The sequence below is a fragment of the Pteropus alecto genome, unplaced genomic scaffold (assembly GCF_000325575.1).
Source record: "Pteropus alecto unplaced genomic scaffold, ASM32557v1 scaffold39, whole genome shotgun sequence".
In the NCBI taxonomy this organism is placed as follows: domain Eukaryota; kingdom Metazoa; phylum Chordata; class Mammalia; order Chiroptera; family Pteropodidae; genus Pteropus; species Pteropus alecto.
The window spans coordinates 3,217,488-3,234,170 of NW_006443568.1; the positions used below are offsets into that span (position 1 = coordinate 3,217,488).

The following is a 16,683-nucleotide window of genomic DNA, read 5'->3' on the forward strand; positions in this document are numbered from 1 at the left end:
TGCTCTGCGGCGGAGCATGCGCAGCGCAGGCGCCCCGTTGTTTCCTTTTTCTCCTTGGAAAGAGCGACCTTGGGATAGGAAAGGAGGTGGGTGAGGGGGCTGGGGGGAAGCCCTTACCTTTGACCGTATCTAGATGGTAGACAAATTTGGACCCTTAAAGGCCAAGGTAGCGGCGACTGACTCAGAGCTCAGGTGGGGCAATTAGATTTCCTGGATTCTAGAGATGTCTCTTGGCAACTTCTGTAAAACCCAATTTCTTCATCCTTGAAAAGGGGAAGAAATTGGGTGTGAGATTAGAAAAGCGATGTTAAGTAAAGGTGCAGAGTAAGTTCTCAGTAAAATAAATTATTCGCAGTGATAGAGAGGGTTCAGGTTTCTTCCATTTTAAGGAGCTCTTAGTATATTAAAATTAAAATAATCCCAAAATAGAGTGGTAAAACTCATGGTAGATTTCAAATGCTATTTAACAAGTTAACACTTTCAACACCTAAAAAAATATAGGATCAAATAAATGTGCCAGTCCTAAAGTCATAATATGGTTATAAAATATATGTAAAGTTGAATGAATTTATTGCAGCCCTGACTTTGACTATAGTCCTTGAGATATGAAAAGCCTAGATATGAAGCCCCTTGTGAATGTGATGTCCAGGCCAAAAGGGTCTCCTAACCCCTGCCGCTATGTTCCTTAAATATCCTCTGCAGTTATCCTGAAATTCAGACCCTTTGGTGATGTCGAATATAATAAGTCCTCACTTAACATGAATAGGTTCTGTGACTTTAACTGAAACAAAGTGTAACAAAACAATTTTGCTGTAGGCTAATTGATATAAAAAAGAGTTAAGTTCCTAGGGCATGAACAATTTTGAAACTTTGAGGGCCTTCTGAACTAGACTTGTAACAATGTGTATTTTACCTCCATTCCTGAAGGATGCTTTTTACTGGATACAGAAGTGTATTTCCTGATGGTTTAAGAGGGGAAAAAATCCCAGCAAGGTGCTGACTCTGTTAAGTGACCATTACTGACCTAATCACAATACTTGGGAGATGGAATACTCAGATTCCAGTCTAGGTTATATAATGACAATTTGACACCTCCCTTCCCTAATCCAGCCATTTGTGATGTCCAACTCTTTAACTTTCAAATTATGTGAGCCAGTAGATTTTCAAGTACTTAACCTGCTTTGGTTTGGTTTTCGGTCATTTGCAGCCAAATGTCCTGTCTAATAAATGTACTCATGAGCAATTCCTCACAACAAATATGTTTTATTTTCTAGGTTAATAAAGTTTGTTTCACTAAGCAAGATAAAGCAGTTGAGCCTATGAGATGTGTAGGTGCCTGCTTCTAATAAATGAGTGGCTCTGACAAGTAAAAAATGTCAATGAGAGATAAGCCCTAGCTTTTGTGTAACAACTTGAGGAGAACTGGAGCAGAGGTTCCAATAACAGGAATGAGGAAAAAAGCACTATAAAAATGACTGAATCCTGGTCCCAGGTGAAGACTTCCATTGGGTGTGCAAACTGCTCACTTATGGGATAGTTATCTAGTTTGGAGATATTTGTATTGTTTGCTATGTACTTTTCCTGCCTTGCATCCTAGTCTCAGGAATTTTGGTAGAGTCAAAATCTTGGAAATCAAGACCTACTCATATGTTCTGTAAAAATTCAATCTATTGAAAAAATTATGAAAGTACCCAAGGAGGGAGTGTGTGTGTGTGTGTGTGTGTGTGTTGTTTGAGGAGACAGGGATGTGCCTTAGAGAAGACTGAGGAAAAAACGATTTCAGAAGGCTGGGAAAAAAGGTGAAGGTCTGTCTATAGTTGTGTGATTTGAGGGGAGCTGCAACATGTTCTTTGACAGCACTGTGAGAAGAGGGCTGGAAACTGAGCATAAGGACTTATATCATTGCTGAAGATGTTCATGCCTCAAGATCCTGATGAAAACATGCAGACTGGGCAATGGCCATCTCTGATAACCAGTCTGGACAATTGAGCCAATAGCTACAGAGCCTCCATGACACAGTGGTGGTGGGTAAGACCAACCCTGGGACCTATATATACTTCTGGTGTCATTCTTCTTGGGAATGCCAATAATAACATTACATTTTCTGCCAGTGTAGCAATATGAGTTCTCAGATTTGGATTTGATTATGAAAAAATAAATGTTATTTCATTCATACCTAAATATGCCCCCAAATTCATACTTCGTACTTTTGGATGAAGTATTGGAACCCAACTTGATTCCTTGACTTATCTCTTTTGAATAAGTATCTGAAAAGAGAGATCCGGTAGCAGTTAAGCCATAGTTCAAGAAAAGTCCCCAGAATCTTATCCATAACTAATGACATTCCAACTCTTAGGAAAACACCCAGATATTGAGAGTTTTCTGCTTTGGGTCCAAGAATAGGAGTTCAGAAAGAATGAGAATACCCACAACTTTATTCTTTGTATTCCATACCCCCCAAAGTGGGCTTCATTTACTTTTTAAGAGCCTAGTGCTAAAATCTTTTCATTTAAATATCCCATATAGATGGTGTATCTGTTTAAAATGCTTGGCTGGAAATAGTTTATAATCCAACTTTAACAGATTTAAACAATAAAGGGAATACAGTGACTCATAAAATTGAAAATTATAGAAAGAGGACAAGATCCATACTTGGCTCAATCTGGATCAGGTCCATTTTTCCTTAATTTTCTCAGCTCTGCCCTCTTTGATTGGTTTTATTTTCAAACTGGCTTCCTTCAAGGTGGCAAATTCGTTATCATGGAGGTTCGTTACTATGGAGTATATACTTTCTCATTCACAACCAGGAAGGAAGAAGATATCTCTTTCCACAACTATTGGACCAGCTGGACTATTTGGGGTCTTCTGCTGCTTCTGAACTAATTAGTGTCATAGGGAGGCTGGAATACTGTTATTAAATTATACTAATAAGGGACTGCGATCCCCTGCACTCCTATGAACACGGAGCTGCAAGCTGCCTGCAGCCTGCCCCCATCTCTGCACCCACCACATTCTGCATGCTGCGCTCTGGCCCCAATCTGCTCTCTGTGCATAAATTCACAGAGAAACATGAATGCATAACTACAGAAAATGGTATTGGATTAGTGGGAATCAGCAAGTTTGCACAGGAAGCTTTGGGAGATGTTATTTACTATAGTTTGCCTGAAGTTGGGACAAAATTGAACAAAAAAGATAAGTTTGGTGCTTCGGAAAATATGAAAGCTGCTAGTGTACTATATTCTTCTGTATCAGGAGAAGTAACTGAAATTAATAAAGCTCTTGCAAATTTGTTGACAGGACTTGTCAACAAATTTGTTATGAAGATACCTGGCTCATCAAAATGACACCGAGTAACCCTTCAGAACTAGATGAATTAATGAGTGAAGAAGCACGGGAGAAAGAAATACGTAAAATCTATTGAGGAGTGTAAATGGAACCCCCTCACCCCAAAATAAAACAGTACGAAACAACTCAATCTAGCATAGTTGTCTTAAATTAGTGGTGGATAAAAGATTTAAAACAGCAACTTTTAGTAATACTGATGGATAAACTAAAACAATGCTACTAGAAGAAAATATCCCTTAACTTTTTCATGATTGCAGATAAACACAATACGTACCTCTTAAACAACATCCTATGATTTTTAGGCTAGGTGACAGTTATAATATTCAGAATTCCTGATGTTTTGTGATAAAATCTATAAAAATTATGTAATTCGAGTATAGTATTACTTTAAGCATTATATAATGTTGTAACTTGCTTACATTCATCTCTTGATTTGGGTCGACATACTTAATGATCTCTCCACTGGAAATAACTAGCAGTGGAGAAAAGTTTTCGTTAGTTATAATGTCAAATGACAAACAATACTGTCTTAATTCTGCACCATACTGCATTTGCTGGTGCTATTTTTATCAGCGAAGCAACAGCCTTGCAGAAAAATAAGAAAGCTTAATAATAAAACATTTAACTTCATTAAATAAAAGAATTATACCAATCAGGGACTACCCTTGGAGTTGGGGGTAGTGTCAGTCCCATTCAAAGCACATAGCTGCCACACAGTGGGGAGGGTTGGAAGGGAAGATTGCATAAGTAGCATGATTTCAAATACATTTTAAAAAATGACACAAAAAAAGATAGGGGGAAATACATTAAATGTAAAAAATACTTGTCTTTGAGACAATGAGACAGGCTAGATTTCTTTTTTCCTCACATTTTAATTTGGAAGAAATTATATAGCCTTATATCTCTTTCATAATGGGAAAAAAAGCCCCATAAATTTATTTTAAAAAATCAAGAGTCAAAAACAATGCAAAATAGTATGAGATTTCACCAGATAGTACACAGTTAATTGCCAGTAATTGCCAGTAAGTGAAACAATTTGCAATAGGGAGAGTAAGAATGAATCATAATTGTCTTCTTGAAGAGCCCATCTCCCTCTTCAAGTTTTTGTATGCTAATGAAAAAATTTTAAAAGCACCTTAATTTTGTATAACATCCTGCTTCAGGACAACTATTTAAGATATTGTAGTTTACTTATGTTTTTATGTATGTATGTATGTACATATTTACTTATTTATTTTTTTGCTGGTTATCAGACAAACACACCTGAAACTTTCTGTGCAGGTCTTGCTCTGCATTTCTGCCTGACATACACTTTTCTCTAAGTTTCTGAAACTGAATGTCTGTCCCTTATAGCCCATCTCCTAGTACTTAACACAGTATTGGGAAGGGAGTCACTCCATAAATGTTTATTTAATGAATAGATGGGTGAATATATCCTTTCTGCCTCAGGATGTCTGTCACTGTCTCTGAGCTATGAATCCAAATGACCAAGTGCTAAATAAATTCACCTTGAAACTGGCTCATTTTTACAGTTGATATCAAACCTTACAGAGTACAGAATTTGGCACTGTTCTCCATGATTCCATCCTGAACTCCAAGGAAGTCTTAAGGTCACTTAGTCTGGGCAGAGCCACTTTATAATATCTGAAATAAGAATTCTCCCACTTTTTAGGATTGAGAGTCAGCCTGGAGTATTCTTTTTCTTCTAGCTCATCTTCTCATTTTAAAGATCACCATATAGCAATACATAAAAGTTGATATAAGAATGCTGAGTAGGACTTAGCCAGATGAAGAGAAGGGGAACGAGTATTCTAGAAACAGCATGTTGAAAGTCTGAGAGTCAAGAAAGAGCTTGAAGCATTTGAGAAACTGAAATAAATTCACTACTACTGAAGCCTGTCATGCAAAGTGGAAGGAGGAGCAAGAACTGAGGCTGGAAATAGGTGGGGCCACATTATGCTGAAGAAGGGTGCAGTTAGGACCCCTGTAGTAGAGGTGTCACTGCGTCCCAGCTTCACTTTTCCTTGCTCTATAGCTTAACAATAGATTGTCCCCAGTGGCTTGACCCAGAGCTTGCAACGTCCCCTGCCATAGAAAGTTGCCCTGAAACTCATGATTAATGCCTTTATGCTTCCTGATCACAATCCTTTTGGTCTAGCATTCTTTCCAGACTATTCCCATCTTTGTCCCTGGGTTGCTAAAGCCACTGGAGGAGCACACTGCCAGAGAGACGGCTCCGTGAAGCATAACAGTTCCCCCTCAACCCTCCCACCCCTCTACCGCGAACTATCACGTAGCTCCTGGAATAATGCCCAGACTTTCCCTTAAATACCTTAAGCTGAACTGAGAAGGCAGTTTTGAAGGTGTTAACCTGTTGCCTTCTCAGATCACCAGTGCTCTGACAATAAACGCTTATTCTAAATATCCCAATTCCTGTGTCTATTGGCTGAGAGGTGTAGGCAGCAAGAGCCCTGGACTTGGTTGCCTTCCAGTTTCAATGCTAAGCATTATAAACTAGACTAGGGAGTGGGAAGGGTAGTGGGAAGACATAAAAGAGCTTTAATCGAGGAAGTTACTTGATCAGTTTACATTTCAGAAAATTTGCTCTGGCTGCTGCTATTTGGAGTAAAGGTAGGAAGGGAAGAATAACTGTACGTACAGAGACCACTTCTGAAGACCAGATCAGAGAGAATTACAGTAATCCAAATTAGAGATGATGGTGGCCTGAACCTGAAGAGTGGAACTGGGGATGGAGAAAAACGAACTGATTAAAGAGATATGTAAGAGAAAAATTACTGTAGATAAATGTGAGTGATGAAAGAGTTAAGCATGATGATCAGAAAACCTTGTGGACAGTGTTATCATTCCATGAGATAGGGAACACCGAAGAAAGAGGAGCAGTTGAGGGCATGGGGCACTAGGGCAAATAATGGGTTCAATTTTAGATAAGTTAGTCTGAGGTGCTGTGGACTATACAAAGGGAAATATTTAATAGACAGTTGGGTAAATAGTTCAGAAGAAATATCTGGCAAAGTTATAGCTCTGTGAGTCATCACATGGAGTTGATGATTACAGCCACAGAAGTGGGTGATGAAAGTACACTCATAGTGGGTAGAGTGAGGCCAAAGAGAGAAACCTAGAGGAACACTTATAATTAATTAGTATAGATATGAGAACACAAAAAAAGAGACTAAGAAGAAATGGCCAAGGTGGTATGAGGAAAACTTGGAGAATATGGTATTACAAAGCCAAGTGAAGAAGGGGTCTAAAAGATAAGGTCAGCAATAACAAACACTGTTAATTGAGAAATAAAGACTGAAAAACATCCGTAGAATTTAGCAAAAAAGTCGTTAGCAAATTTACCAAGAGTGGTTTCTATAGAAGGCAGAATCCAGATAGCAATGGATGAGTGGGTATGATATGGAGAAATGAAGACAGTGAGTGTAGTCAGCCCTTCTAAGAGGTGTGCAGCTGTGACAAAGATAAGGTGTTAGCTGGAGAGACACTCCTTCCTTTGTAATGGGAAGAAAAAAAGAAAGGTGGGTATAAAATGCAGAAAACTGTGAATTTGGTGCTAGGAACTAAGGAAGTTCTTATGTAATGACATAATATTTTCTCTGTGAAATAAGAGATCAGGTCATGTGATACATGTATTGAGTTGCTAGGGTAAGAGATTTGAAGAGAAAGGAGAAACTAAATAGTCATTGTGAAGAAAGGAAAAGAGAACAGACAAAAGAGGCATAGGAAGATTTCTGGACAATACCATTAGCTCAGTTGAGGATGAGGATCTTAAATTTATATTTGCGCCAAGTGGGTAGATTATACAATTTTTACCAACAATAGTAAGCAGCCTAGGCGTGGGCATGGAGACGTTGATTCAGTATTGTTTTCACCGATAGGTACAATGGAAGGTCCATAGGAGAGAGTTGAGGATATTGATAAGTAGGAGAAAATATAAAAGGAAGAAAGCAGAAGGTTAATAAATAGGATGAAAGTAGACATTTCAAGGAACCAGAGGTCTTTATAAAATAGAAGTATAGCTTTAGGGGGAGAAATTGAGTGAGAAAACAGAAAAGATAGAAGGCTGAAGTTAGAAAGTGGGATATCTGAATCTATTATGTCAGAGATGGAGCAATTTTAGGCAATTGGAGGATTCTAGATGTGGCCACTGGGATGTGGAAGTGCAAGTGGAATGGAATGGGGAAACGTTCACAGACATTGAGAAACTAAAAAAACTGAGATACCAGGGTGTTAGACGTGTCCATGAGAAAGGGGAAATCATGGCAGAAGAGGAAAACTGAACTAGAAGCCGAATTCTTCTGTGAGTATTGAAGAGTGACTAGGAGATGAGCAGATGCCAGTAATAAGGAGTAAAGTCTAACACAGCCTGATATATATAAGCTTTAAAGAAACATGAATTTTTACATAACAGCAGCAATGGGGAGCATGGGGGATATAGATTCAACTTCAGATCCTAAGGCAGGTGGCATAGGAGACTGAGCATCCTCCACTGCAGGTGAATTAGTTATCATTTGAAATAAACACATCCAGGAGCCCATGGAGAAACTTGTTGAAAATGAAAAGAGGATAGGAAATGGATCCACCCAATATTTGGATCCAAATTCTAACTCTCACTTACAACCTAGCAGAAGTTGGGAAGGTGCTTAATTAATCTCTGAGCCCCCTAATTTGTTTGTAAACAGCATTTCCCTGGCTTTTTCCCTGGTAATGTGGACCTCTTGATACCTATAATAATGTGAGGAAACAATCTCTCCCCATTTTTGTGTTACACTCTATTAGAAGGGTACTAAGGAAGTATAATATGTCAGAAATTTTAGTAAAAACTGGTTATTTCCAGTTTTGATAATTTTGCTTTCTTGCCTCTTCTCAAGATCTCATTCTTCCTGTCTTTCTTCCTTTCCCTAGACCTAGACATGACTCCATCTGAACTGAGGCTGAATCAAATCCAAGTGACAGACACTGTACTCTGTTCAGTTGTCTCTCCTCTGTCCCTGAGGCTTTGTTACTGTACCAGGCTTGTCCGGATAGCTTTTCCCTTCACATCAGTTCTCTCTTAGAAGTCCCTTGGCAAACAGACTTTCTGGCTATCTTATCAATAAGGTAGGCCTGGAGGACATGTCTAAATCATAGCCATGGGGACATTTTAGGCTTAATCTGACATGATACTTGGTTACAAATCACATATTATTCTACTATGTCTAGTATATAATAGGTGCACAGGTTGGGCACCTGCTTGTTTCTCTGTGCTCTCAGAGAATCCCTACTGTTATATTCACCACACTGTATACTAATTATTCGTTTGGTTGTCCGTCATTCTTCTCAGAAAGTATATCTGACACAGTTTCCCAAATTCTTTCAACCAACCCCCAATTTCAGTCCTCCATTTATTACTTCCCCTTCTTCCTAAGAAGTAGTAAAAGCACATTATCTACTTTGTGCCATATGGCTCAGAATTTTTGATGGATTCTTTCATTTCCAAGGGGCTTCTTTTGTCTGAGGAAGAAAACCCAGTTTGTTGTTTAATTCCTAATTTACCAAAGTCATATTTCTAATAAAATGTGAAAATCACTTTTTTCTTGAGCATTAAATATAGAATACCCATTTGATGAATTCCCTTACACAATTTAAATTTCAATTACAAATTTAGTATGGTTGATACTTTTAAATACTTCATATGCCTTAAACATCAGCAAAGCATGCACAAATACAAAGATCAACTCCCAAATTCTTCTATCCCGTCCTTGTACATAAACACCCATATTCACAGTAATTTGATTCACATACAACTTACCGGCCTGTATATACATGTTGCTATGAATGTTTATCTTCATATATCCTTTGCAGATAAACATGTTAAAACCCAAGAACATCACTAAATAAACACTCACTGGCTCAAATTTATACACACTTCTTCGTCCTAATTAAAACTTCTTCCATTGTCTCCAGGCCCAGGTAAGGTATGTAGTTCCTTCCTCTTGGGATTGGCCAGGCAGTCCTGAGAGGTGGGGGAGGTGAAGAAAGCTTGGCCTGCCTGTGATGAATGGATTAATCAACCAACATGAAGAAACTAAATAATTAAACATAATCACTCCCCAATCCAGGCAGGACAATATAGCTGAGGTAGAGAGGAAACTCTGAGGTCCAGACCAATAATCTAGAGGTAGGTGTGGTGGTGCTTGGGCAGGGAAGCATGAACAGAACTCTCTAGACCAGGAAGACACACTGATAGGCAGGTAAACAGACAGACAGACAGACAGGCATGCCTCTCTGGTGCTACAGACTCTCTCCAAGTGGAACTGCAACAGCTTTGGAAAAAAAGCCACCCCCACATCCACTAACACAGGCTAAGAAGAGGATCTGGGGTCTTCTCACCCTTCCCAGAGCCCTTCCTGCTCCTCCATGGAAAACGTGGGAATGCATGTGGATGGTGAATAGTACTCAGCGACTGCCTGGAACCTCGGCTTTCTTTAGCCATAGGATCAACTTTGGCCTTCTGGAATCTCCACCACTTCCCACCCATGACAGGCCCATTTCCTGCCATGTGGCAAAATGGTAGATGATCCCTTCACACATGTCCCCCTGCTTCCCTCAGAAAGCAAAACAGTGAAAAGTATTGGGAGTAGAATTGACAGGGCTAAATTCTGATTAAAAATGTCTTCTTCCTAAAACTCAACTAAATTGAGATTAAAGGAATAAAAAAGATGTATACGAAAGGGCAAAAAGAATGGGAAATGAAATATTAAAGAATGGAAGTGTTCAACATATTTTATAAGACTGTAAGCTTAAGAGTGGTAAATTACAGAAGGAGGAAACTACTGTATACCTGCAGAAGTGAAGTATTCCTCGAAGGAAGTCAGTCCACTCCATAGAACTCCAGAAAGCCTCAGGATGCAAAGCATCAGACATCTCAGATGGTGAGTGGTGGCACAGGGACAAAAACATAAGAATTGTTAGAAACAGGCTACTACCCACCCTATTCCCCCTGCTCCTCCTGCCTCTCTCCACACCTAATAAACCTGATGATGCAGAGACAAAACGACTCCAGTGGACATTCCATCCTGTTCAAAAAGAGGAAGAACAGAAAGCATATAACAGTCATCAATCCATAGTAATTCACTACTCAGGCACTTGTCAGATATTCATACTCTAAGACAGAGATGTTCTTCATTTTGTTCTCTGGGAATGGTTTCATAATCTACCTTTTTGAGGTTCTTGCTTCTGCCCTCTGGGCTCGTGGCTTTTCCCCCTAAGAAACATTTATTTTTCATAAGAAATGGTTTGTATTTGCAACTGTGTAGCTTTTTCATCTTCTCTCTGTCCATAGAAAGTTGGAGACCCAGAGATCTTTTTCTTTTCAAATAGTCATTGTTTTTCATAGTCTAAGGTTTTGGTTTTATCAAAACACTTCCCTTAAAATCTTTGTGGGTATTTTATGAATCTTACTGGAATTCATTCCATGCCCCTCAAACCACATCCATGCTTCTTTCTAAGACAGAGCTCTCTCTACTTTGGGTGTGTCAGATTGCTATGGGATAACGCCCTTATGTTTCTTAGAAGCCCTTTTGTCTAGATGAGAGGGTCCATAAGGCACTGTTTAATTCCTAATATGGTCTTACAGCTGAACTCTTAAGTTGATCTTGACCTCAAGGCCACATTTTGCCTGAAATGTCCTAGATTCAATCTTTCTTCTGAGGTCCTTTCTTATTTCAATGATATTTTGTCTGATTTCTGCTTGAAAATGAAACAGTTCCTTCTTTAGTTTCTCTCTTTTGCAATACCTTATGATATGTAGTTAAAATAAATCAATAGGTACTTCCAATGTCTGCCTGGGAATCACCTAAGCCAGATCCAAAGTTCATGAAGTATGTTTTCTATGTTCCAAGTTATTAGAGGTGGCAGTGCTGCCAAACATTTTGCCACTACATAACATTGATTAGTCTTTCTCCAGCCTCCAATAACAATTTTCTCACTGTTCTTCCAAGCTCCACTTGCTGTCTTTCCAGACTCTGTCTGCTGCCTGGTCCCAAAGCCAATGTCATATGTTTTAGGTTTTAGTTACGGAAGTATTCCACTTCTGTATATCAATTCTGTAAGTTATCTATTGCTAAATAACAAAGCACCCCAAAAATTACTGGCTGAAAACAAGAACCACTTATTTATTTGTGATTCTACAGTTTGGGCAATTCTTCTGCTTATCTTGTGTGGACTCATTCATGAGGCTGCAGTCATCTACCATCCTGGAGGATCTAAGATGGTTCTGCTTGCATGTATGGGGCCACTCGCTGCATGCGATTTTTTATCACTATTGAGGCCTACACTTAGGAAGTCACATGATATCACATCTGTCTTATTCTATCAGTCAAAATAGTTCACAAGGCTAACCCAGAAACAAGGGATAGGGAAATAGACTCTCTTGATGAGAGGAGTTGCAAAGAATTTACCATATTTAATTTCCCATAGGTAACTGCAAAAATTTTAAAGCAAATATAATATTTAATGATTTTGTGTTGAATGCAATATAGCATAAAGAAAAGACAGATACACAATATCACCATTTTCACTTAACACATTACTAGAGGTTTTAGCCAGTGCAATAATGCAAGAAAATGAAATAAAAGTTACATGCTTAGAAAGGAAGAGATAAATTTATCATTATTCTCTATACAGTTGAAAACTTAGAAAATTAAAAAATATATGGATGAACTATTAGAATTAATAAATGAATTTAGTTAGGGTGATGGCTTCAAGACTAATATACAAAAGTTAATTGTAATTCTATATTTATACTGAAAATAAGTAATTAGAAAATGAAATTTTACCATTTAAAATATCATAAAATATCAAAGAAATAAAATAAACCTAAAAAAGATGTGAGATCCCTATTCTTAAAAAGTATAAAACGTTAAGAGAAATTACAGACCCTTAAATAAATGGAGTGATATACCATTTTAATGGAATGAAAGATTCAACCCTATATGATGCTATCTCAGTTTCCTAGGCCTGCTGTAACAAAATGCTACAAAGAGAAATATTTTGTATCACAGTTCTAGAGGCTCAAAGTCCAAAATTAAGGTATCAGTGGAGCCATGCTCTTTCTGAAACCTGTATGAGAGAATCCTTCCTTATCTCTTCTAGCTTCTGGTGTTTATCACTAATTCTTGGCATTCTTGACTTGCACTTCAATCTCTACCTCAATTGTCACCTGGCGTTCACTTCCATGGTACGTGTCTCTACATCTCCTCTTCTTATAAATACACTAGTCATATAGCATTGAAGGCCAACCCTACTACCACATGACCTCATCTTAACTAATTACATCTGCAACGACCCTACTTCCAAATAAAGTCAAATTCTGAAGATTGAGACTTCAACATATCTTCTTGGAGGACACAATTCAACACAATGAATAACAAATGCCAATTCTCCAAAACGGGTCTACAGTTTTGGTGCAATACTAAACAAAATCCTAGCTGATTCTAAAGTTTATAAGGAAAATTTTGTTGCATTTTGCAAACTGATTCTAAAATTAACATGAATGTGCAAAGGACCAAGAAAAGCCAAAACAGTCTTGAATAACATAATGGGAAGGAGAACTTCTACCAGATACCAAGATTTATTATGAAGCTGTTACAGAAATTAAGACAGTGTGATATTTCCACAAAGAGACAAAAAGAACAGATTCTATAGTCCTGAAATAAACTCACACCTTAAAGACAACTTATCTATGTAAAGGTGACAATACAGAGCATTGGGGAAAGGACAGGCTTTAAAAATTAGCGCTTAATCAGTCTAATATTCAAATGGAAAAAAATAAAACTTGACTTACACCACACACAAAAAACAACTTTAGGTGGATTGTAGATCTAAATGAGAAAGACAAAGTATTAACAATTCCAGAAATTAATAAGGACCTTTGGTGGGAAAACATTTCTTAACAGGACACAAGAAGCACTAAGCATGAAGGTCTTTTATGTTCATCAAAAGACACTAATAATAAAGTGGAAAGGCTGTCCACTGAGTGGGAGAAGATATTGCAATACATATAATCAACGAAGGGCTCATATCCAGAATACACATCTGTAGAAAATGGCAGACAGTCCAATACAAAAATGGGTAAGAGACTTGAACAGGCACTTCATAAAAGAAGATATCCAGATATCCAAAAACATGAAAATGGACTCAATCTAATTTGTATTCTGGGAAACCCAAATTAAAATCACAATGAAATACCATGATACATCCACCAGAATGGTAATATTAAAAAGATGTACAGTAGTTGTTACTGGCAAGAATGTGGGGCAACTGGAACTCTCATAAATGGCTGGTGGGAGTGCAAACTGAAACCACTACTTTCTAAAATTGTTTGACGTTATCCAGTTAAATTTTACAAATACATAAGCAATTTCGCTGCTAGGTATAAACCTAGCACATGTGCATATGTGCCACAAAATACAGAAATGTTCACAGCAGCATTATTCCTAATAGCTAAAAATTGTAAACAAGTCAAATGTCCATTAGTAGTAGATAATTAAATTGTAACAAACTCATAAAATGGAATACTACACAGCAGTCAAAATGAATGACCGACAGCCTTACAAATCATGGATGTATCTCTGAAACAATGTTGAATGAAAAAATACCAAATCTTGATTTTGAACAACTTAATTAACCTCTTCATTTACATCTCCCAGATAAAAATTTGTACGTCTTTGGGTTGTGGTGAGAATTAAGTGGAATGATGCATGTCAAGTGCTTAGCAAGTACTTAGCTTGAGAAATGTCAGCTATTATTTATTATGTTCTTTTAGCAGACCACCTTCCTGGAAATGAGCATTAAAAAATGGTGCAGAACACTTACAGGGCCATCTAACGCCCCTAACATTCTCTCCCAAACCCCTCCCTCTATCTTTTCGTAAGGGGATCTCGGTCTCTTTAAGAAGCCAGCCATAACTGAGGAAAGAGGAATGCTGGGAAGATCTACTCAGCTCAGGTTTGGAGCATGACGGGAAAGAGGGCGGAGACCAGGGCTGCGCACGCGTGGTTGTCCGGTTGTTGCGTTCTGATGGATCAGGGGAAAGAATTCCAGTAAGAGAACATAATTCTCGCCCCGGCGCGGGGACCTTGGAGCCTATCACTTCTCCCCCGACCAGTGCTCTCCAGGGTAAGGAGGAGACCAGAAGTTGAGCGCGGCGGGTGGTGGTGGAAGGAGCTGCGCGGGGCGGGGTCGCGCCACGTGACGGGGCGGGCTCCGGGTGGGGGCGGGGCCGGGCTGGCTGCGCGGCTGACGCTGTGCGGATTTCGCTGGGACGCGCTGGCAGGCGTTTGCAGGTTGCGTTCTCTTCAACTGATACAACGTTGCCGCGTTTGTACTCTGTGACGCGCGTGGGAATTATTGGTGGGGACAAGAATTTCGGAGTGAATACTACTATGCTTGGAGGAGGGATGAGCGCCCTTAGACTGTTATAACTGTGGGCAAGTGGACCTAAGTTTCCATCTCTTCTTCCGCATAGGCTTTTAAACCAGTTGCCCATGCCAGCCAAGCCTGGCTTGACTGCCCGGATAAAGACAACTTTGGGGAGCGACCTTTTTGCTTTAGGTTAAATGTCCTGTTTAGTTCATTTACTATTAGAGGAAGGGAATTCTGCTGAATGGCTAATAGAATTTCTTATTTACAGGAAGGCGAAGGTGAAGCAGAGTTTAGAAGGGCTCATTGCTGGGTATGGCTCCCATAGAGACTCTGAAAGATGCAAGCGGTCTGCTTTAAGTAAGGGAGTTCCCTTGTGATGGCATCTTAGGCCAGGAAATGGGGCCCTTATGGAGGCCTCTAGTAAAGCCCTAGTTAGAGATGGGGGTGGGGAGCTCGGTGTGCCCCACTTTGAGAATTAAAAGCTTAGGTTGGCCTCCAAGTACTACTCATGGAGTCAGAAACCATTTCTGAGTCCTTTTCTCTAAGAGCTTGCTAACTTCTTCCCACGTAGGTCTGCTGGTCTCATTCCCTCTGAGGAGAGTGCTTGTCTTTAAAGATATTAGGGAAGTCAGAGCTAGTCTAGAAGACTGTTTTCTTATGTGAAGGTAGCTAATAAAGGAACAGAAAGCAGGAAAAAAGGAGAATAGAGTGAGTCATGGCCCAAGGAAATTTTTTTTCCCCCAAGTGCTCAACCCTAAAGCCTTGTGCTCAACACAAAGCTTTTAATAGAGATAAACATGAATGTATATGTATATAAAAGAATAAACCTGAGTACCAATCCTTTATATTGTGTTTTAGGAGCCTAACTATCCATTACCAAGAAGAAATCTATTTAGACTGGGGAATTCCTTTACATAAAAAATTAGAATGAAAGAACCTTTGGATGGTGAATGTGGCAAAGCAATGGCACCACAGCAGGGGGTTCTGGACAAAATTAAAGAAGAACCTGACAATGCTCAAGTAAGCATTTCATTTTATTTAAAATTTTTAAATTCTTTTCTATCTGCCAAATACAAATTTTTAGTTAGGTAGTTTCTGGCTTTTAAGTTAAAACAACCCAAACTGATTTCCTCCCCTTGCCTTAAGATGAGTAAATCACTTTTTCTGTTCTTCGAAAAAAGATCTGGATAACTATATAATGTTTCATTTTGTAAAAAGAAAGTAATATGTTACCATTTTTTCATACTTGGTACCTTTTTTTTTTTAAATTCTCTTGTACCTGACAATAGTTTTCTTTTATTTTCTAAATATTTGTGGTTACTCTATGCTAGGGGATCCAGAAATGACCAAAGTCATCTTAGTCTATTCCCTCATAGAACTTATAGGTTAGTAGCAGAGATAGACATTATGTAAGTAATTGAGCAAATGATATAATTATAAACTATAAGGGCCATGGAAGAAAAGGCTAAAATGGGGAATCCGATCTAGTTTTGACTGGGGAGAGGCTGGCTAGGAAAGGCTTCTCCGAGGAAAAGATATGTAAAATGATTTATGGAGAATGAATTGACTAGGCAAAGGCATGAAGAGTGTTCTAGGAAAGCCCTGAGTTGGAAAGATACATGATTTTTTTGAAGAACTGCAAGACCAATGGGCCTAAAGCAGAAAATATGAAAATGGTAATGATGTTATGATGATCATAACAGTGCTAATAGATGGTATTAATATATCAATATGTAGTATATGTTATATAAGGACAGAAATATTAATTCATTATTAATACTTATATGTGCTTGAACTGTGCCAGTCACCATTCTCACAAACCATATTATTATCCTCATTTTACAGATCAGGAAACCAGAGTACAAAGAGGTCAAGCAGTTTACCACAGATCACAGGTCATAAATGGCAAAG

At 38.6% G+C, this 16,683-nt stretch overlaps 1 protein-coding gene across 6 annotated transcripts in view; it reads left to right on the plus strand.

Annotated features, from left to right (window-relative positions):
- Positions 1 to 14,309: 14,309 nt before the first annotated feature.
- ZMYM6 (zinc finger MYM-type containing 6) overlaps positions 14,310 to 16,683 on the plus strand; it is a 34,399-nt gene continuing 32,025 nt past the window's right edge. For 2 of the 6 annotated variants that reach the window (XM_025041417.1, XM_025041419.1), the window contains exons 1-2: positions 14,643 to 14,837; positions 15,631 to 15,792. In XM_025041417.1, coding sequence (XP_024897185.1) covers positions 15,700 to 15,792 — 93 coding nt within the window. In that variant the 5' untranslated portion in view covers positions 14,643 to 14,837; positions 15,631 to 15,699. Of the gene's footprint in view, positions 14,527 to 14,632; positions 14,838 to 15,040; positions 15,130 to 15,630; positions 15,793 to 16,683 lie in introns of those variants that run through there. The other 4 variants (XM_025041418.1, XM_006924254.3, XM_015599002.2 and 1 more) reach the window with 4 other exon arrangements.